Source organism: Oncorhynchus keta, chromosome 1 (assembly GCF_023373465.1).
Source record: "Oncorhynchus keta strain PuntledgeMale-10-30-2019 chromosome 1, Oket_V2, whole genome shotgun sequence".
Taxonomy (NCBI): Eukaryota; Metazoa; Chordata; class Actinopteri; order Salmoniformes; family Salmonidae; genus Oncorhynchus; species Oncorhynchus keta.
In genome coordinates, this window is record NC_068421.1 from 7,511,577 (window position 1) to 7,533,894 (window position 22,318).

Here is a 22,318-nt window from a genome sequence, read left to right on the forward strand (position 1 = left end):
GGAGAACTGTACAAAACGACAACCAGAGAGGAGAAGGAGAACTGTACAAAACGACAACCAGAGAGGAGAAGGGGAACTGTACAAAACGACAACCAGAGAGGAGAAGGAGAACTGTACAAAACAACAACCAGAGAGGAGAACTGTACAAAACAACAACCAGAGAGGAGAACTGTACAAAACGACAACCAGAGAGGAGAAGGAGAACTGTACAAAACGACAACCAGAGAGGAGAAGGAGAACTGTACAAAACGACAACCAGAGAGGAGAACTGTACAAAACGACAACCAGAGAGGAGAACTGTACAAAACAACAACCAGAGAGGAGAACTGTACAAAACGACAACCAGAGAGGAGAACTGTACAAAACGACAACCAGAGAGGAGAAGGAGAACTGTACAAAACGACAACCAGAGAGGAGAACTGTACAAAACGACAACCAGAGAGGAGAACTGTACAAAACAACAACCAGAGAGGAGAACTGTACAAAACAACAACCAGAGAGGAGAACTGTACAAAACGACAACCAGAGAGGAGAAGGAGAACTGTACAAAACGACAACCAGAGAGGAGAAGGAGAACTGTACAAAACGACAATCAGAGAGGAGAACTGTACAAAACGACAACCAGAGAGGAGAAGGAGAACTGTACAAAACGACAACCAGAGAGGAGAAGGAGAACTGTACAAAACGACAATCAGAGAGGAGAAGGAGAACTGTACAAAACGACAATCAGAGAGGAGAACTGTACAAAACGACAATCAGAGAGGAGAACTGTACAAAACAACAATCAGAGAGGAGAACTGTACAAAACGACAATCAGAGAGGAGAAGGAGAACTGTACAAAACGACAATCAGAGAGGAGAACTGTACAAAACGACAACCAGAGAGGAGAACTGTACAAAACGACAACCAGAGAGGAGAAGGAGATCTGTACAAAACGACAATCAGAGAGGAGAAGGAGAACTGTACAAAACGACAATCAGAGAGGAGAACTGTACAAAACGACAACCAGAGAGGAGAAGGAGAACTGTACAAAACGACAACCAGAGAGGAGAAGGAGAACTGTACAAAACGACAATCAGAGAGGAGAAGGAGAACTGTACAAAACGACAATCAGAGTGGAGAAGGAGAACTGTACAAAACGACAATCAGAGAGGAGAAGGAGAACTGTACAAAACGACAACCAGAGAGGAGAACTGTACAAAACGACAACCAGAGAGGAGAAGGAGAACTGTACAAAACGACAACCAGAGAGGAGAAGGAGAACTGTACAAAACGACAATCAGAGAGGAGAAGGAGAACTGTACAAAACGACAATAAGAGAGGAGAAGGAGAACTGTACAAAACGACAATCAGAGAGAAGGAGAACTGTACAAAACGACAACCAGAGAGGAGAAGGAGAACTGTACAAAATGACAACCAGAGAGGAGAAGGAGAACTGTACAAAACGACAATCAGAGAGAAGGAGAACTGTACAAAACGACAATCAGAGAGAAGGAGAACTGTACAAAACGACAATCAGAGAGAAGGAGAACTGTACAAAACGACAATCAGAGAGGAGAAGGAGAACTGTACAAAACGACAACCAGAGAGGAGAAGGAGAACTGTACAAAACGACAATCAGAGAGGAGAAGGAGAACTGTACAAAACGACAATCAGAGTGGAGAAGGAGAACTGTACAAAACGACAACCAGAGAGGAGAACTGTACAAAACGACAACCAGAGAGGAGAACTGTACAAAACGACAACCAGAGAGGAGAAGGAGAACTGTACAAAACGACAACCAGAGAGGAGAAGGAGAACTGTACAAAACGACAACCAGAGAGGAGAAGGAGAACTGTACAAAACGACAATCAGAGAGGAGAAGGAGAACTGTACAAAACGACAATCAGAGAGGAGAAGGAGAACTGTACAAAACGACAATCAGAGAGGAGAAGGAGAACTGTACAAAACGACAACCAGAGAGGAGAAGGAGAACTGTACAAAACGACAATCAGAGAGGAGAAGGAGAACTGTACAAAACGACAATCAGAGAGGAGAAGGAGAACTGTACAAAACGACAATCAGAGAGGAGAAGGAGAACTGTACAAAACGACAATCAGAGAGGAGAAGGAGAACTGTACAAAACGACAATCAGAGAGGAGAAGGAGAACTGTACAAAACGACAATCAGAGGGGAGAAGGAGAACTGTACAAAACGACAACCAGAGAGGAGAAGGAGAACTGTACAAAATGACAACCAGAGAGGAGAAGGAGAACTGTACAAAACGACAATCAGAGAGGAGAAGGAGAACTGTACAAAACGACAATCAGAGAGGAGAAGGAGAACTGTACAAAACGACAATCAGAGAGGAGAACTGTACAAAACGACAATCAGAGAGGAGAACTGTACAAAACGACAATCAGAGAGGAGAACTGTACAAAACGACAACCAGAGAGGAGAAGGAGAACTGTACAAAACGACAATCAGAGAGGAGAACTGTACAAAACGACAACCAGAGAGGAGAAGGAGAACTGTACAAAACGACAACCAGAGAGGAGAAGGAGAACTGTACAAAACGACAATCAGAGAGGAGAACTGTACAAAACGACAACCAGAGAGGAGAAGGAGAACTGTACAAAACGACAACCAGAGAGGAGAAGGAGAACTGTACAAAACGACAATCAGAGAGGAGAAGGAGAACTGTACAAAACGACAATCAGAGAGGAGAAGGAGAACTGTACAAAACGACAACCAGAGAGGAGAAGGAGAACTGTACAAAACGACAATCAGAGAGGAGAAGGAGAACTGTACAAAACGACAATCAGAGAGGAGAAGGAGAACTGTACAAAACGACAACCAGAGAGGAGAAGGAGAACTGTACAAAACGACAACCAGAGAGGAGAACTGTACAAAACGACAACCAGAGAGGAGAAGGAGAACTGTACAAAACGACAACCAGAGAGGAGAAGGAGAACTGTACAAAACAACAATCAGAGAGGAGAAGGAGAACTGTACAAAACGACAATCAGAGAGGAGAACTGTACAAAACGACAATCAGAGAGGAGAACTGTACAAAACGACAACCAGAGAGGAGAAGGAGAACTGTACAAAACGACAATCAGAGAGGAGAACTGTACAAAACGACAATCAGAGAGGAGAACTGTACAAAACGACAACCAGAGAGGAGAAGGAGAACTGTACAAAACGACAACCAGAGAGGAGAAGGAGAACTGTACAAAACAACAATCAGAGAGGAGAAGGAGAACTGTACAAAACGACAATCAGAGAGGAGAACTGTACAAAACGACAATCAGAGAGGAGAACTGTACAAAACGACAACCAGAGAGGAGAACTGTACAAAACGACAACCAGAGAGGAGAAGGAGAACTGTACAAAACGACAATCAGAGAGGAGAAGGAGAACTGTACAAAACGACAACCAGAGAGAAGGAGAACTGTACAAAACAACAATCAGAGAGGAGAACTGTACAAAACGACAACCAGAGAGGAGAAGGAGAACTGTACAAAACGACAATCAGAGAGGAGAAGGAGAACTGTACAAAACGACAACCAGAGAGGAGAAGGAGAACTGTACAAAACGACAACCAGAGAGGAGAAGGAGAACTGTACAAAACGACAACCAGAGAGGAGAAGGAGAACTGTACAAAACGACAACCAGAGAGGAGAAGGAGAACTGTACAAAACAACAATCAGAGAGGAGAAGGAGAACTGTACAAAACGACAATCAGAGAGGAGAACTGTACAAAACGACAACCAGAGAGGAGAACTGTACAAAACGACAACCAGAGAGGAGAACTGTACAAAACGACAACCAGAGAGGAGAAGGAGAACTGTACAAAACGACAATCAGAGAGGAGAAGGAGAACTGTACAAAACGACAATCAGAGAGGAGAAGGAGAACTGTACAAAACGACAATCAGAGAGGAGAACTGTACAAAACGACAACCAGAGAGGAGAACTGTACAAAACGACAACCAGAGAGGAGAAGGAGAACTGTACAAAACGACAATCAGAGGGGAGAAGGAGAACTGTACAAAACGACAATCAGAGTGGAGAAGGAGAACTGTACAAAACGACAACCAGAGAGGAGAAGGAGAACTGTACAAAACGACAACCAGAGAGGAGAAGGAGAACATTTGTTTGTGATCCTCTAGCTGTTCATTTGGTTCAGTCCCATAATGTTGTTACCTGGAGGCTGTGTGGGGTTGAAGCCAGCGTGCAGGAAGAGAGGGGTTCCACCGGGGGTGAGGGAGGGGGGAGGGCCAGGGAATCCAGAGGGACCACCCATTGACCCTATTGGCTGGACTGGAGGCACCTGGAGACAAAACACAAGAATATCAACAACAGTTTTTTTTTTTCAAACTGCCTTTGGAAGCAACGTCGTCACGGTAACTGTTAGTCGGAAGCTTAATGAAATGGGTTTCCATGGTGTAAAGCTCACCGCCATTGGACTCTGGAGAAGTGGAAACGCTTCACCGTGATTTTGGAATTAAATGTTCGACAAGCAGGTGTTTTTTTTTAAAAATGTATTTTATGTAACCTTTATTAACTAGACAAGTTAATTAAGAACAATTTCTTATTTACAATGACGGCATTCCCCGGCCAAACCCTGACGTCGCTGGGCCAATTGTGTGCCACTGTGCCCAGGTTACTATAACATTAAAAAAAGTACATGAATCCATATACAGCCAAATGATAATCCATAATAGATCAATCATTTCTCATAATAGTAGAAACGTGTCATTAATCACCCATGTACTGGTTCATAATAATGGACTATCCCCGCCCCCCCCCGACGGCGATGGACTAATCTGCGCCCCTGCGCCCCCACCCCCGACAGCGATAATACTGTCATTCACGTTAAAACATGTATGTGTAGCCCATGGCATGTCATACTCTTTTTGGCCAGACAGCATCAAATACATGGGCTACATATAGTAAGAGGGGCGCTGTTTCCCACGCTCGGATGCTTTCTCCAGTGAGATACTTTCAGAACTGAAGAAAAGTTGGCGGGTGCACAAGTGCACTGTTCGAATGCTGTAATTATTTTTGGATGAACGTGCGAAAGTCACCATAGTCTTTGAAGTAATTTGTTTGACAAATCAGATGAAAACATTCAAATGAAATAAATAATATATATTTTTACAGTTAAAAGCTGTAATATGTCACTTTTGGTCCGACCCGACCAAATCCACATAGAAAAGTGAGCTATAGATCTGTCACTCAGTGAAAGCAAGTCTAAGAAGCGGTATATCTGTTCTATGCGCACTATTTCTATGCTTCCCGTTCTTAAGATCTGTTTTTTTGCGTCTTTTACTTTCGGTAATGTACACCAGCTTCAAAACAGCTGAAAATACATTATTTTTGGTTATGGAAAATATATTTAACAGCGGTTTAAAATGGTACAGTGACTGCTTGTTTTGTCACAAACTGAAATTAGGCGAACTATTAGAATATGAGGAACCAGGTGCCTTCGGGAAATATTCAGACCACTTGACTTCATCCACATTGTCTTAGGTTACAGCCGTATTCAGCAATCTACACACAATACCTCAATGACAAAGTCAAAACAGGTTTTTAGAAATTTTTGCAAAAAAATAAAAACAGAAGTATGCAGACTCTTTGCTACGAGACTCAAAATTGAGCTCAGATGCATCCTGCTTCCATTGATCATCCTTGATGTTTCTTCAACTTGGAGTCCACCTGTGGTAAATTCAATTGATTGGACATGATCTGGAAAGGCGCACACCTGTCTATATAAAAAGAAAAAAAACATTAAACGTTTATTTTTAATTTTTAATGCATGTGCAAGCTGCCCACGGGACATTAAAAGTTTAGTAATAACACATTGGGATATCAATAAACATCTGGTTGTTTTTGAGTGGGTGAAACTCTGTTTCTTGAACTGCATTGTTGGTTAAAGGGCTTGTAAGTAACATGTCACTGTGAGGTCTACTACACCTGTTGTATTCAGCATTTCACTGTGAGGTCTACTACACCTGTTGTATTCAGCATTTCACTGTGAGGTCTACTACACCTGTTGTATTCAGCATTTCACTGTGAGGTCTACTACACCTGTTGTATTCAGCATTTCACTGTAAGGTCTACTACACCTGTTGTATTCAGCATTTCACTGTGAGGTCTACTACACCTGTTGTATTCAGCATTTCACTGTGAGGTCTACTACACCTGTTGTATTCAGCATTTCACTGTGAGGTCTACTACACCTGTTGTATTCAGCATTTCACTGTTAGGTCTACTACACCTGTTGTATTCAGCATTTCACTGTGAGGTCTACTACACCTGTTGTATTTAGCATTTCACTGTGAGGTCTACTTCACCTGTTGTATTCAGCATTTCACTGTAAGGTCTACTACACCTGTTGTAATTCAGCATTTCACTGTGAGGTCTACTACACCTGTTGTATTCAGCATTTCACTGTGAGGTCTACTACACCTGTTGTATTCAGCATTTCACTGTGAGGTCTACTTCACCTGTTGTATTCAGCATTTCACTGTGAGGTCTACTACACCTGTTGTATTCAGCATTTCACTGTGAGGTCTACTACACCTGTTGTATTCAGCATTTCACTGTACGGTCTACTACACCTGTTGTATTCAGCATTTCACTGTGAGGTCTACTACACCTGTTGTATTCAGCATTTCACTGTGAGGTCTACTACACCTGTTGTATTCAGCATTTCACTGTGAGGTCTACTACACCTGTTGTATTCAGCATTTCACTGTGAGGTCTACTACACCTGTTGTATTCAGCATTTCACTGTAAGGTCTACTACACCTGTTGTATTCAGCATTTCACTGTGAGGTCTACTACACCTGTTGTATTCAGCATTTCACTGTGAGGTCTACTTGTGGTCCTACACCTCAGTTGTATTCAGCATTTCACTGTGAGGTCTACTACACCTGTTGTATGCAGCATGACTTCACTGCTTTGGATACCTACACCTGTTGTATTCAGCATTTCATGGGTCTACCTATGTTTATTCATCATTTCACTGTAGGTCTACTACACCTGTTGTATTCAGCATTTCACTGTAAGGTCTACTACACCTGTTGTATTCAGCATTTCACTGTGAGGTCTACTACACCTGTTGTATTCAGCATTTCACTGTAAGGTCTACTACACCTGTTGTATTCAGCATTTCACTGTGAGGTCTACTAAATGACATGGTGTAGTTGGTACTGCGGGGACTAAACTGGCATCTGGAGCTGTTTCACTGACACACTCACCTACCCTGTTGTATTCAGCACTTTCCCAAAATGTACTCTGGTCAGACCTGTTGCTATTCAAATTTCACTTTGAGTGTTGTCTGGTCCTGATTGTATTCAGCATTTCACTTTCTGGTCTAAAAAAAAAAAAAAAAAACGTGACAAATAACCTGTTGTATTCAGTATTTCACTGTGAGGTCTACTACAGTATAGTATGTATTCAGTATTTCACTGTGAGGTCTACTATTCCTGTATGTATTCAGCATTTCACTGTGAGGTCTACTACACCTGTATGTATTATAGCATTTCACTGTGAGGTCATAGTGATATATTCAGTATAGTATTTGAATAGTAAATATTACCCACATTTCCACGCTGAAATGACATGGTGAGCCCAGTGGGATGCTATTCAGTATAAACTAGCATTGGAGTATTGGTGTCACATTCTTGACACACTATAGTACCGCTGTATAGTATAGTATTCAGTATAGCATAAGCCCAAAATGTATCCTGGTCAGATCCAGCTATGACAAATGTGTGTATTTGCGTGTTGTCTGGTCGGTATTGTAGATAAGAGCAGAATATCATTCAGTATAGTAAAAAAAAATAATTCAGTATAGTATAGTATTCAAATGGTATAGCTTCAGTATAGTATTCAGTATAGTATAGTATAGTATTCAGTATAGTATAGTATAGTATTCAGTATAGTATAGTATTCAGTATAGTATAGTATTCAGTATAGTATAGTATAGTATTCAGTATAGTATAGTATTCAGTATGGTATAGTATTCAGTATAGTATTCAGTATTATAGTATTCAGTATAGTATAGTATTCAGTATAGTATAGTATTCAGTATAGTATAGTATAGTATAGTATTCAGTATAGTATAGTATTCAGTATAGTATAGTATTCAGTATAGTATAGTATTCAGTATAGTATTCAGTATAGTATAGTATTCAGTATAGTATACTCATTATAGTATAGTATTCAGTATAGTATAGTATTCAGTATGGTATAGTATTCAGTATAGTATAGTATTCAGTATAGTATAGTATTCAGTATAGTATAGTATTTAGTATAGTATAGTATTCAGTATAGTATTCAGTATAGTATTCAGTATAGTATAGTATTTAGTATAGTATTCAGTATAGTATTCAGTATAGTATTCAGTATAGTATAGTATTCAGTATAGTATACTATTAAGTATAGTATTCAGTATAGTATAGTATTCAGTATAGTATAGTATAGTATTCAGTATAGTATAGTATTCAGTATAGTATACAGTATTATACTATAGTATATCAGTATAGTATAGTATTCAGTATAGTATAGTATTCAGTATAGTATACAGTATAGTATAGTATTCAGTATAGTATAGTATTCAGTATAGTATATTCAGTATAGTATTCAGTTCCCACGTTATGACTGATGTCACAGATCACCACCCGGAGCTGTTACTGAACCCAGAACAACCTACAATCCTCAGTGCTTTAGGTCTCAGTTTATTACTGGCCATAGAGATCAGTGCATTATCTAACCATACACTCTTTACAGGTGAGGATGACGTTTATAGTCATCGCCCGATTAACATTGAAACAACACACTCCAGTATAATTCCTCATTTACACCAGTTGGGAGCTCAAAGAAAATAAGTAAAAAACAAACTTATTTTTTTTTATTTATTGCCACTGTCACTACTGACAATAACACTCATCTTCTTGGTAGTGAGCATGTTTTAGTTTATATATTTTTTATTTTACCTTTATTTAACGAGGCAAGTCAGTTAAGAACAAATTCGTATTTTCAATGACGGCCAAGGAACAGTGGGTTAACTGCCTTGTTCAGGGGCAGAACGACAGATTTTTACCTTGTCAGCTCGGGGATTCAATCTAGCAACTTTTCAGTTACTGGTCCAATGCTCTAAACCGCTAGGCTACCTGCCGCCCCTCTAAAACCGCTAGGCTACCTGCCGCCCCTCTCAAACCGCTAGGCTACCTGCCGCCCCCCTCAAACCGCTAGGCTACCTGCCGCCCCCCTCAAACCGCTAGGCTACCTGCCGCCCCCCTTAAACCGCTAGGCTACCTGCCGCCCCCCTAAAACCGCTAGGCTACCTGCCGCCCCCCTAAAACCGCTAGGCTACCTGCCGCCCCCCTAAAACCGCTAGGCTACCTGCCGCCCCCCTAAAACCGCTAGGCTACCTGCCGCCCCCCTAAAACCGCTAGGCTACCTGCCGCCCCCCTAAAACCGCTAGGCTACCTGCCGCCCCCCTAAAACCGCTAGGCTACCTGCCGCCCCCCTAAAACCGCTAGGCTACCTGCCGCCCCCTAAAACCGCTAGGCTACCTGCCGCCCCTAAAACCGCTAGGCTACCCCCTAAAACCGCTACCTGCCGCCCTAAAACCGCTAGGCTACCTGCCGCCCCCCTAAAACCGCTAGGCTACCTGCCGCCCCTAAAACCGCTAGGCTACCTGCCGCCCCCCTAAAACCGCTAGGCTACCTGCCGCCCCCCTAAAACCGCTAGGCTACCTGCCGCCCCCCTAAAACCGCTAGGCTACCTGCCGCCCCTCTAAAACCGCTAGGCTACCTGCCGCCCCTCTAAAACCGCTAGGCTACCTGCCGCCCCTAAACCGCTAGGCTACCTGCCTCCCCCTAAAACCGCTAGGCTACCTGCCGCCCCCTAAAACCGCTAGGCTGCCTGCCGCCCCTCTAAACCACTAGGCTACCTGCGTGATTCAGAGGGCCTGCAAATGGCTGCTGCCGCCCTCTAAACCACTACCCAGTGTTCAGTGCACTGCAAAAAGCAATGGTGTGCATTGAGAAACATTCACTGTAGACACTGACGGAAGACAACTAAGATTGCAGAAACAAAACATTTGTGGCAGTCTGGCAGAGGCACCAAGGGATGACCCGATGAAATCACCAGAGAGAATAAGGCTTCACTGTTTCAGTTGTAATTCTCCCATCAAGAGGTTTTCTCCTCACGAGGGTGTGAGACAAGCGACGGAAAATAATTGAATGATTAAATGTCAAAAAATAAAATAAATAAAGTTATTTGTGGCAGTCTGGAAGGCACCAAGTGGCCATTGGCAGTGATTAACCAGAGAAAATAGAGCTTCACGGTTTGCTGTAATTCTTCCATCAGAGGCTTTGCTCACTAGGGTGTGCTGCAGCTCCATAATGATGACAGACCCTTAGCTCATGTCGTTTTGTCATCACTGCAGTGCAGGGGTGTTTACGAACTCATCCCCTTGAGTTTCATCCAGCCCTGCCGGTTCTCCCTGGCGCCTACTTGAATGTTACTGATTGGTTGGAGTGTCCACACTCGGTGGCTTCTCACACTACTGAACCGAGCCGAGCCAAGCCAAGTTGTACTCAGCTGGCCTGAGTATCAGAGCCAGCTGTTTGGTTCCAGCAGGTACGACAAGTAGGAAAATTAGTCCTTAGTTAAACGGTAAGGACAAAAATGAGTTTGGCTGGTAGGATGGAAGCAGTCCGGACCATAAGTTCTGATAGGTGGACTAGACAGAACTCATAGGTGGACTAGACAGAACTCATAGGTGGACTAGACAGAACTCATAGGTGGACTAGACAGAACTCATAGGTGGACTAGACAGAACATTAATTTTTCATCTTCTTCTCCAAAAACATATACAATGAGAGAGTTTGTATTATAGTGGTATCATACTTGGTGTTTTTATACTTAAATACTTATTTTCCACCATAAATTGCAAAGAAATTCATTAAAAATCCTACAATGTGATTTTCTGGATATTTGTTAGTAGTTGAAGTGTACCTATGATGAAAATTACAGGCCTCTCTCATCTTTTAAGTGGGAGAACTTGCACGATTGGTGGCTGACTAAATACTTTTTGCCCCACTGTCTCATACGTACATGTATTTGTACATGAAGTATGCCGTATATATGTTTAACATTGTACAGTTGAAGTCATAAGTTTACATACACTTAGGTTGGAGTCATTAAAACTCGTTTTCAACCACTCCACAAATGTTGTTGTTAATTAACAAACTATAGTTTTGGCGAGTCGGTTAGAACATCTACTTTGTGCATTGACACAAGTCATTTTTCCAACAATTGTTTAGAGACAGATTATTTCACTTATAATTCACTGTATCACAATTCCAGTGGGTCAGAAGTTTACATACACTAAATTGACTGTGTCTTTAAACAGCCTGGAAAATTCCAGAAAATGATAGGCTAATTGACATCATTTGAGTCAATTGGAGGTGTACCTGTGGATGTATTTCAAAGCCTACCTTCCAACTCAGTGCCTCTGACATCATGGGAAAATCAAAATAAATCAGCCAAGACCTCAGAATAAAATTGTAGACCTCCACAAGTCCACAATTTCCAAATGCCTGAAGGTACCACGTTCATCTGTACAAACAATAGTACACAAGTATAAACACAATGGGATCACGCAGCCGTCATACCGCTCAGGAAGGAGACGCGTTCTGTCTCCTAGAGATGAACGTACTTTGGTGCGAAAAGTGCAAATCAAACCAGAACAACAGCAAAGGACCTTGTGAAGATGCTGGAGGAAACAGGTACAAAAGTATCTATATCCACAATAAAACGAGTCCCATATCAACAGAATCTGAAAGGCCGCTCAGCAAGGAAGAAGCCACTGTTCCAAAACCATCATAAAAAAGCCAGACTACGGTTTGCAACTGCACATGGGGACAAAGATTACCGTTTTTGGAGAAATGTCCTCTGGTCTGATGAAACTAAAATAGAACTGTTTGGCCATAATGACCATCGTTATGTTTTGGAGGAAAAAGGGGGAGGCTTGCAAGTCGAAGAACACCATCCCAACCGTGAAGCACGGGGGTGGCAGCAGCATGTTGTGGGGGTGCTTTGCTGCAGGAGGGACTGGTGCACTTCACAAAATAGATGGCATCATGAGGATGGAAAATTCTGTGGACATACTGAAGCAACATCAAGACATCAGTCAGGAGGTTAAAGCTTGGTCGCAAATGGGTCTTCCAAATGGACAATGACCCCAAGCTTGCTTCCAAAGTTGTGGCAAAATGGCTTAAGGACAACAAAGTCAAGGTATTGGAGTGGCCATCACAAAGCCCTATCCTCAATCCTATAGAACATTTCTGGGCAGAACTGAAAAAGATTGTGCAAACAAGGAGGCCTACAAACCTGACTCAAGTTACACCAGCTCTGTCAGGAGGAATGGGCCTGCTGAGTATGTATGTAAACTTCTGACCCACTTCTGACCCACCGAATGTGATGAAATAAATAAAAGCTGAAATAATGCTCTCTACTATTATTCTGACATTTCACATTCTTAAAATAAAGTGGTGATCATAACTGACCTAAGACAGGGAATTTTTATTTGTGAAAAACCGAGTTTAAATGTATTTGGCTAAGGTGTATGTAAATTTCTGACTTCAACTGATTATATATATATATATATATATATATATATACACACACATTATGTTCAAGTTGTTGGCTCCAGTTGAAAAGCAGGTATGGTTAACGTTGGAGTCGGTAATTATGTTTCATCGTAGGCTACATGAGTTCAAAAGATTGGTAACTGGTCGACACTGCCCTACCAAGCAAAAGAGCATTTCATAGAAAATGAATTGACATTTTTTCATACATTAAGTACATGCTTTATCATGTGGACAAATACCCTGCCTCCATAGTGTTGAGGTGAAAATGAGCGGGGGGTCATGTTTGCAGCAACTGCAAAAGTTAAAGCGAAAACAAGCGGTGTCTAGTTTACCTTGGTGTCACTGACCTATGACCTGCAGTGTCTACGGTTTACCTTGGTGTCACTGACCTATGACCTGCAGTGTCTACGGTTTACCTTGGTGTCACTGACCTATGGCCTGCAGTGTCTAGTTTACACTGACCTATGACCTGCAGTGTCTACGGTTTACCTTGGTGTCACTGACCTATGACCTGCAGTGTCTACGGTTTACCTTGGTGTCACTGACCTATGACCTATGGCCTGCAGTGACCTGCAGTCTACGGTTTACCTTGGTGTCACTGACCTATGGCCTGCAGTGTCTAGTTTACCTTGGTGTCACTGACCTATGACCTGCAGTGTCTACGGTTTACCTTGGTGTCACTGACCTTGACCTGCAGTGTCACCTGACCTATGACCTGCAGTGTCTACGGTTTACCTTGGTGTCACTGACCTATGACCTGCAGTGTCTACGGTTTACCTTGGTGTCACTGACCTATGGCCTGCAGTGTCTAGTTTACCTTGGTGTCACTGACCTATGACCTGCAGTGTCTACGGTTTACCTTGGTGTCACTGACCTATGACCTGCAGTGTCACTTTACATTGGTGTCACTGACCTATGACCTGCAGTGTCTAGTTTACATTGGTGTCACTGACCTATGACCTGCAGTGTCTACGGTTTACCTTGGTGTCACTGACCTATGACCTGCAGTGTCTACGGTTTACCTTGGTGTCACTGACCTATGACCTGCAGTGTCTACGGTTTACCTTGGTGTCACTGACCTATGACCTGCAGTGTCTACGGTTTACCTTGGTGTCACTGACCTATGACCTGCAGTGTCTAGTTTACCTTGGTGTCACTGACCTATGACCTGCAGTGTCTAGTTTACCTTGGTGTCACTGACCTATGACCTGCAGTGTCTAGTTTACCTTGGTGTCACTGACCTATGACCTGCAGTGTCTACGGTTTACCTTGGTGTCACTGACCTATGACCTGCAGTGTCTATGGTTTACCTTGGTGTCACTGACCTATGACCTGCAGTGTCTAGTTTACCTTGGTGTCACTGACCTATGACCTGCAGTGTCTAGTTTACCTTGGTGTCACTGACCTATGACCTGCAGTGTCTAGTTTACCTTGGTGTCACTGACCTATGACCTGCAGTGTCTAGTTTACCTTGGTGTCACTGACCTATGACCTGCAGTGTCTAGTTTACCTTGGTGTCACTGACCTATGACCTGCAGTGTCTACGGTTTACCTTGGTGTCACTGACCTATGACCTGCACCTATGACCTGCCTGCAGTGTCTAGTTTACCTTGGTTTGACCTTGACCTGCAGTGTCACTGACCTATGACCTGCAGTGTCTAGTTTACCTTGGTGTCACTGACCTATGACCTGCAGTGTCTACGGTTTACCTTGGTGTCACTGACCTATGACCTGCAGTGTCTACGGTTTACCTTGGTGTCACTGACCTATGACCTGCAGTGTCTACGGTTTACCTTGGTGTCACTGACCTATGACCTGCAGTGTCTACGGTTTACCTTGGTGTCACTGACCTATGACCTGCAGTGTCTAGTTTACCTTGGTGTCACTGACCTATGACCTGCAGTGTCTAGTTTACCTTGTTGTCACTGACCTTGACCTGCAGTGTCTAGTTTACCTTGGTGTCACTGACCTATGACCTGCAGTGTCTAGTTCACCTTGGTGTCACTGACCTGCAGTGTCTAGTTTACCTTGGTGTCACTGACCTATGACCTGCAGTGTCTAGTTTACCTTGGTGTCACTGACCTATGACCTGCAGTGTCTAGTTTACCTTGGTGTCACTGACCTATGACCTGCAGTGTCTAGTTTACCTTGGTGTCACTGACCTATGACCTGCAGTGTCTAGTTTACCTTGGTGTCACTGACCTATGACCTGCAGTGTCTACGGTTTACCTTGGTGTCACTGACCTATGACCTGCAGTGTCTACGGTTTACCTTGGTGTCACTGACCTATGACCTGCAGTGTCTACGGTTTACCTTGGTGTCACTGACCTATGACCTGCAGTGTCTAGTTTACCTTGGTGTCACTGACCTATGACCTGCAGTGTCTAGTTTACCTTGTTGTCACTGACCTATGACCTGCAGTGTCTAGTTTACCTTGTTGTCACTGACCTTGGTGTCAGTTTACTGACACTGACCTGACCTGCAGTGTCTAGTTTACCTTGGTGTCACTGACCTATGACCTGCAGTGTCTAGTTTACCTTGGTGTCACTGACCTCCTGCAGTGTCTAGTTTACCTATGACCTGACCTGCAGTGTCTAGGTTTACCTTGGTGTCACTGACCTATGACCTGCAGTGTCTAGTTTACCTTGGTGTCACTGACCTATGACCTGCAGTGTCTACGGTTTACCTGGTGTCACTGACCTATGACCTGCAGTGTCTAGTTTACCTTGGTGTCACTGACCTATGACCTGCAGTGTCTAGTTTACCTTGGTGTCACTGACCTATGACCTGCAGTGTCTAGTTTACCTTGTTGTCACTGACCTATGACCTGCAGTGTCTAGTTTACCTTGGTGTCACTGACCTATGACCTGCAGTGTCTAGTTTACCTTGGTGTCACTGACCTGTCACTGGTGTCACCTATGACCTGCAGTGTCTAGTTTACCTTGGTGTCACTGACCTATGACCTGCAGTGTCTAGTTTACCTTGGTGTCACTGACCTATGACCTGCAGTGTCTAGTTTACCTTGGTGTCACTGACCTATGACCTGCAGTGTCTGCAGACCTGACCTGCAGTGTCTAGTTTACCTTGGTGTCACTGACCTATGACCTGCAGTGTCTAGTTTACCTTGGTGTCACTGACCTATGACCTGCAGTGTCTACGGTTTACCTTGGTGTCACTGACCTATGACCTGCAGTGTCTATGGTTTACCTTGGTGTCACTGACCTATGACCTGCAGTGTCTAGTTTACCTTGGTGTCACTGACCTATGGCCTGCAGTGTCTAGTTTACCTTGGTGTCACTGACCTATGACCTGCAGTGTCTAGTTTACCTTGGTGTCACTGACCTATGACCTGCAGTGTCTACGGTTTACCTTGGTGTCACTGACCTATGACCTGCAGTGTCTATGTTTAACTGCCACAGTGTCTAGTTTACCTTGGTGTCAAATGACCTGCAGTGTCTATTTACCTTGTTGTCACTGACCTATGACCTTGTCTAGTTTACACTGACCTATGACCTGCAGTGTCTAGTTTATGTCACTGACCTGCAGTGTCTAGTGGGTGTCACTGACCTATGACCTGCAGTGTCTAGTTTACCTTGGTGTCACTGACCTATGACCTGCAGTGTCTAGTTTACCTTGGTGTCACTGACCTATGACCTGCAGTGTCTAGTTTACCTTGTTGTCACTGACCTATGACCTGCAGTGTCGGTTTACCTTGGTGTCACTGACCTATGACCTGCAGTGTCTAGTTTACCTTGTCACTGACCTATGACCTGCAGTGTCTAGTTTACCTTGGTGTCACTGACCTATGACCTGCAGTGTCTATTTACCTTGTTGTCACTGACCTATGACCTGCAGTGTCTAGTTTACCTTGGTGTCAAATGACCTGCAGTGTCTGTTTACCTTGGTGTCACTGACCTGCAGTGTCTAGTTTACCTGGTGTCACTGACCTATGACCTGGTGTCTAGTTTACCTTGGTGTCACTGACCTTGACCTGCAGTGTCTAGTTTACCTTGTTGTCACTGACCTATGACCTGCAGTGTCTAGTTTACCTTGGTGTCACTGACCTATGACCTGGTGTTTTTACCTTGACTGACCAGTGTCTAGTTTACCTTGGTGTCACTGACCTATGACCTGCAGTGTCTAGTTTACCTTGGTGTCACTGACCTATGACCTGCAGTGTCTAGTTTACCTTGTTGTCACTGACCATGACCTGCAGTGTCTACGGTTTACCTTGGTGTCACTGACCTATGACCTGCAGTGTCTAGTTTACCTTGGTGTCACTGACCTATGACCTGCAGTGTCTAGTTTACCTTGGTGTCACTGACCTATGACCTGCAGTGTCTACTATGACATTAACAGACATACAAATAAATACATTAAAACAAGTTTGGAAATGTATTCCAGTGGGCCGAGCAAGAAGGCAGTAACTGCCGTCTAGGGTCAAAGGTGATGTGACCTCTTCAGACATCCGCTACGTTATCCTCAGATGTTTCCTAATCACACTAAATGTGATTTGGGTACAATTAGGACTGTAATAATGGTGTCCCATGTTATCTAACCTACTGTCCCAGTCTACTAAATATGGTTTTGACCCATGGTGTACGTAAATGGGCGTGTCATGTCACCTGCGAAAATGAATAATATATTTTGTGATTAGGGAACATCTTGAGGATTTTATAGAAATGTATCATTCGTTGAGCTAATATGCTGGATAGATGTCGAAAGAGGTTGCAGGAGAAAAGTGTTCCACTTATTCCAAATTCACATTATATATTGGCCAACGGCAGGATTTGAAGCCTTCAGTCGGCCATTTTGGCATTCCCCAGTCGGAACAGTCCTCCATAGAAATGAATGGCATTCTACAGTATTTCAATTAAAATGTTTCAAGGACAGAAGTATATAGTAACAAAAGTAACATGTATACTTTAAAATAAAATGTTTAGATATTTTTTCATTTTTGTTTAGCTCGTTATATTTTGACGTACGCATTAAGGTGTCTGTAATATAATAAAGCTTGACAAAAACACATGTAGACAATAAATAAATGCATTTCTGTAAAACATTTTCAAAACGGCTTCAAAACAGCACCCCCTATCAGTCATTCAGTGTATATACACATTATTGGTTGCTACCAATGGTGAAAAAGAAAAGCCTAGATTGCTAATAGTGGTGTATTGGCCATTGAGTGGTTTTGAAGCCACCGATCGGCCATTTTGGTACTCCCCGGTAGGAAACAGTCCTTCGTAGTAATGAATGGAATTCTACACTATTTCAATGAAATGGGAAAAAGGACAACATTACATGCATTTAAGTATTTATGATGTTTCAGTGGGGACAGTAACATTAGTACTCACTATAATAAATACTTTATTTATAATTGTATGTGAAGTAAACGAAGTACCAATTAAGGCGTCTACTATAATAAAAGTGACAAAAAATGAATGTAGACATTAATACATGCATTTCTATAGTTTACCATTTAAATTTTTTTTTTTTTTTTTTTTTTACATTGGAGTACCAAGATGGCTGCACAGTGGCTTCAATACAGGGCTCCCTGTCAGTCACCTAGGGGTTTATACACTTCATTGGATGCTACCAAAGGAGTAGGAGGAAAAAAGTTGTCCTGGAACTCTGATCCAAGATCAGTTTCACATTTTTTTTTTTTTTTGTCCCCCAATTGTAAAGGTTAAATTGGAGAAGAGGATCCACCCCCTGAATGACAATAAGGATAATCCACCCCCAATTTCAGTAGACACTCTTTCCTACAGCTACACCATACAAACTGGAGGTCCCTGTATTTCAGTAGACAAAACATCTAAAAAGATTTTGTCCATAAAAAATCCAAATAGGATGTCACCTAGTCATGTACAAGCTATAAGCAGTAATGTTTCGGTGCTCAATATAGTATTTATATGCGTTTGCATAACGTACACTTATGATCAGATGAAACTGAACAAACTAATTCCTACATAACCACACAGCCATCAGGCCACTGCAGGTTAGGTATTGGGTAAAGGGAGGGAGGGAAGGGGGCGGGGTCTATCCTTACCCAGATCTCAGATTCCCCCGGTAGAAGATCCCGCGGTGGAGCTCCACCGTGGGGCCCACGGGCGGTTTCCCTCCTTCGTTCCTGCTAGACCCACAGCACTAACGCCAGTGTCTTATCCCACCCCACAGTGGCCAACACGTCTTTTTGTTGTTGTTGTTTTCCCGCCCATTAAAACATAACTGAACCTACAACATGACATGAGAACATTATTGTCTGTTTCCTTACTGTTGAATAAAATGTTTTAATTCATAAATTATATTTAGGAATTTTTCACTTGCAACTAACTACATGAAAGTACGTGACCTAAACCAAAATAGTTTGATATGACCTGAATAACGTGTCAGACCGTGATCACTGGTCATTTCATACATTGTGATCAGCTGGGAGTTCTGGACATCGGCAAAAACATTGTTTCAGCTCACCTCACGTCTTTGGCCCCCACCTCATGTCAGCCCTACACGGACGAGCACTGGAATATTGTAAAGCGGTAAAGATATTATCTGCTATCGCAAGGAACAACATAACGCACTAACTGTTCCTTCGGACGCCAATTTCAGTTCCTTTGTTGCAACTTGAATTGTGATGAAGATTAAATTAAGAACAACTCGTTGCTCGTTCAGTTGTTCCTGGGACTTGACCCCGCCCCCCACACACAAAATATCATGACAGTAATCCGGTAGATTTCCAAATGGGAGCGTCACCTTTACCTGTCAGCCATTGGGAGGTTCCTCAGGACAGTCCCAGCGAGGGAGGGACCTCCGATGTCCACGTCCAGAAACACTCACCTTTAGTGAGGCCTCGTGAGACTGACGACGACTGACAATGTGTCAGTTGGTGCCCACAGATTTAGGAACTACATTAAAAATACAAAAATACAAAATAAAGAATGCCCGTGCAGGTGTCTTTGTGAAAGCTGTTGAGAGCTATAACAGTATCTTCAGGGTTCACCTCATTCACCTACCTGGGTGATAACCTCAAGTTAGTTTGGTTGACTAAAACAAGTTGCCATAGAAGACTAGTTTGAGGAGCGTGAAGAGTCAGTTTCGGGGTGGAGTGGGTTTCAGGGTTAGACTGTATGGTCATGATACTGAACTAGGAGATATGAAGTATTTGAACATGTATAAGCAGCAAACCTTTGTTAAGCAACATTATGAACAATACACATCTAGCAACTACTGTTTTTTTGTGTTATAGATTTTTAATTAAAATTATGTTTTAGGCAGGTTTGACAACTTATTTTTTACCTATATATATGCTGTTGATGAAATATTGCAGTAAATTCCTACCTTTTCCTGAAAATGAGGACATTTAGACGATGTGATCATCTTCTCTTCATTCATCCCTTCTAAAAGTCCCAACCCTGGTTCTGAAGCAGGGCCTACAAATTAAAAACACCCGCCCAACGCGGGTAGAGTTTGGCGTTGGCAGGTAATGGCGTGCTTCAGTTCGTCTGGTACAGCGTATACATTTCCTCCTAATATGTCAGAATTAAATCGAAGATAATTTAAGAAGAAGTCTGTCATTAAAAAGTGACACGAGCCCCCCCGAGGAGATCTTAGTCTCGCAATTTTACTTCTAAAAAGATGTTTCGTGCAGTATTTATCCCCCCCAATGCGCATGAAAACTAGTCTCTCACAGCATGACGAAAAGTTTAGGCTCCCTACTGTTGACCAATCACCAACGAAGTGGTGTTGACTTTGGCTTGCCTCAAGAAAAAAATGTACCCGAACAGCCGAAGGAGAGAAACCTTACCAAAGTCCAAAACGTCATAATATATGCACAAATTCTTCCAAACGTCTTATGAATGTCTAATTCACCAGACCTGTGGGCAGGGGGTGGTCACATCCAGGACTCTAACGGTGCAGGAAATGTGCCCGAACAGCCGAAGGAGAGAAACCGTACCAAAGTCCAAAACGTCATAATATATGCACAAATTCTTCCAAACGGTTTCGGCTGGGAAGAATAATAACGTCTTATGAATGTCTAATTCACCAGTCCTGTGGGCGGGGGGTGGTCACATCCAGGACTCTTAACGGTGCAGACATTTCATACAAACAGTCAAGTCAAATATGGCCCCACATGCAAAGTAGTGATTTATAGCAGAATAAATGCTGCAGTAGCGGTTTTCAAAGTATTTCTGCAATTTTGTTTCATACATCTGGTAATGCACAAAGAAATAGGAATCCCAACGTTATAGCTAACCGACCTCGCACAGCAACACTTCCTGCTGGAGAGAACAGGGTTGGAGAGCCCTGTCCTAGGCAATAGATCGCAAAGCTAGGCATCCTCGCAAAACTTTTTCAATATCTCAAGTGCTTGTTGTTTTTAACCTCACTAGGGTAGGGGGCACTATTTTCACCTCCGGATGAAAAACGTGCCCAAAGTAAACTGCCTGTTACTCAGGCCCAGAAGCTAGGATATGCATATAATTGGTATATGTGGATAGAAAACACTCTGAAGTTTCCAAAACTGTTAAAATAATGTCAGAGTATAACAGAACTGATATGTCAGGAGACAACCTGAGAAAAATCCATCCAGGAGGTGGAATTGTTTTATGTTTGTAATTTTCCACTGACTGCCCATACAATATCTCATTACTTAGGACTCAGATTTCACTTCCTATGGCTTCCACTAGGTGTCAACAGTCTAGAAATTGTTTCAGGCTTGTATTCTGAAAAAGGAGAGAGTAAGACATCTGAGTGAGTGGATAGTGGAAAGTCCCCAAACCTGTTTACGGCGCACAACTGAGAGCTCGCCTTCTTTGTACGGTTGAAATATTGATTATTATGACAAAAACCTGAGGTTTGATTATAAACATCGTTTGACATGTTTCTACAAACCTTACTGATACTTTTGGATTTTTCGTCTGCCTGTTGTGACCGCCTTGGAGCCATTGGATTACTGAACAAAAAAGTTTTGGATATAAAGAGGACTTTATCGAACATTTATTGGGTAACTGGGAGTCTTGAGTGCAACCATATGAAGATCATCAAAGGTAAGTGATTCATTTTATCTCCATTTCTGACTTTTGTTAATCCTCTACTTGTCTGGTTACTGTTTGTAAATGCTTTGTGTGCTGGGCGCTGTCCTCAAATAATCGCATGGTATGCTTTTGCCGTAAAGCCTTTTTGAAATCTGACACAACGGTTGAATTAACAAGAAGTTAATCTTCAAACTGATGTATAACACTTGTATGTTTATGAATTTGGCGCTCTGCAATTTCACCGGATGTTGGCCAGGTAGCGTCCCACAGCCCCTAGAGGGGTTACGAATGACGCCTACTATGGATTGCTAAAATAATGATAAATGTTCACACTTCAACCATTTAAATATTATGGGGATATCTATACATTTTGCAGACAGGCGCGAGTGTTCAGTGTAGCCTATTATCATATAGACATGACGTGGAAATAGCTTCACGCCTGCAATAAAAACCTCCAGGCTTCCGTCATGAGTCAATTAAATTAAAAATAATAATCACAGGGGGGGAGGGGGCAGTTTGGAAAAAAACTAATCCTGTGTGAATGGTCCTCTGGAATAACGCTTGATTGGATAATAATTACATAACCAAAGTGTCTAGTAATACCTGTCAAATAGGGCCATATAACATG

The 22,318-nt window shown here is 42.7% G+C and overlaps 1 protein-coding gene and 1 long non-coding RNA gene across 4 annotated transcripts in view; both read right to left on the reverse strand.

Annotated features, from left to right (window-relative positions):
* LOC127911389 (collagen alpha-5(IV) chain-like) overlaps positions 1–22,318 on the reverse strand; it is a 37,259-nt gene that overhangs the window by 9,141 nt on the left and 5,800 nt on the right. The window contains exons 1-2 of one of the 3 annotated variants that reach the window (XM_052477929.1): positions 19,130–19,542; positions 4,188–4,314 (exon numbers count right to left, since the gene is read on the reverse strand). In XM_052477929.1, the coding sequence (XP_052333889.1) occupies positions 4,188–4,287 (100 nt within the window). In that variant the 5' untranslated portion in view covers positions 4,288–4,314; positions 19,130–19,542. Of the gene's footprint in view, positions 1–4,187; positions 4,315–18,707; positions 19,095–19,129; positions 19,543–22,318 lie in introns of those variants that run through there. The other 2 variants (XM_052477904.1, XM_052477875.1) reach the window with 2 other exon arrangements.
* Positions 14,331–15,998, reverse strand: LOC127912563 (uncharacterized). Its single transcript, XR_008083326.1, has 3 exons — positions 15,906–15,998; positions 14,846–14,971; positions 14,331–14,493 (listed from the first exon to the last, which is right to left on the reverse strand). It is a non-coding gene; the product is annotated as an uncharacterized LOC127912563 (long non-coding RNA).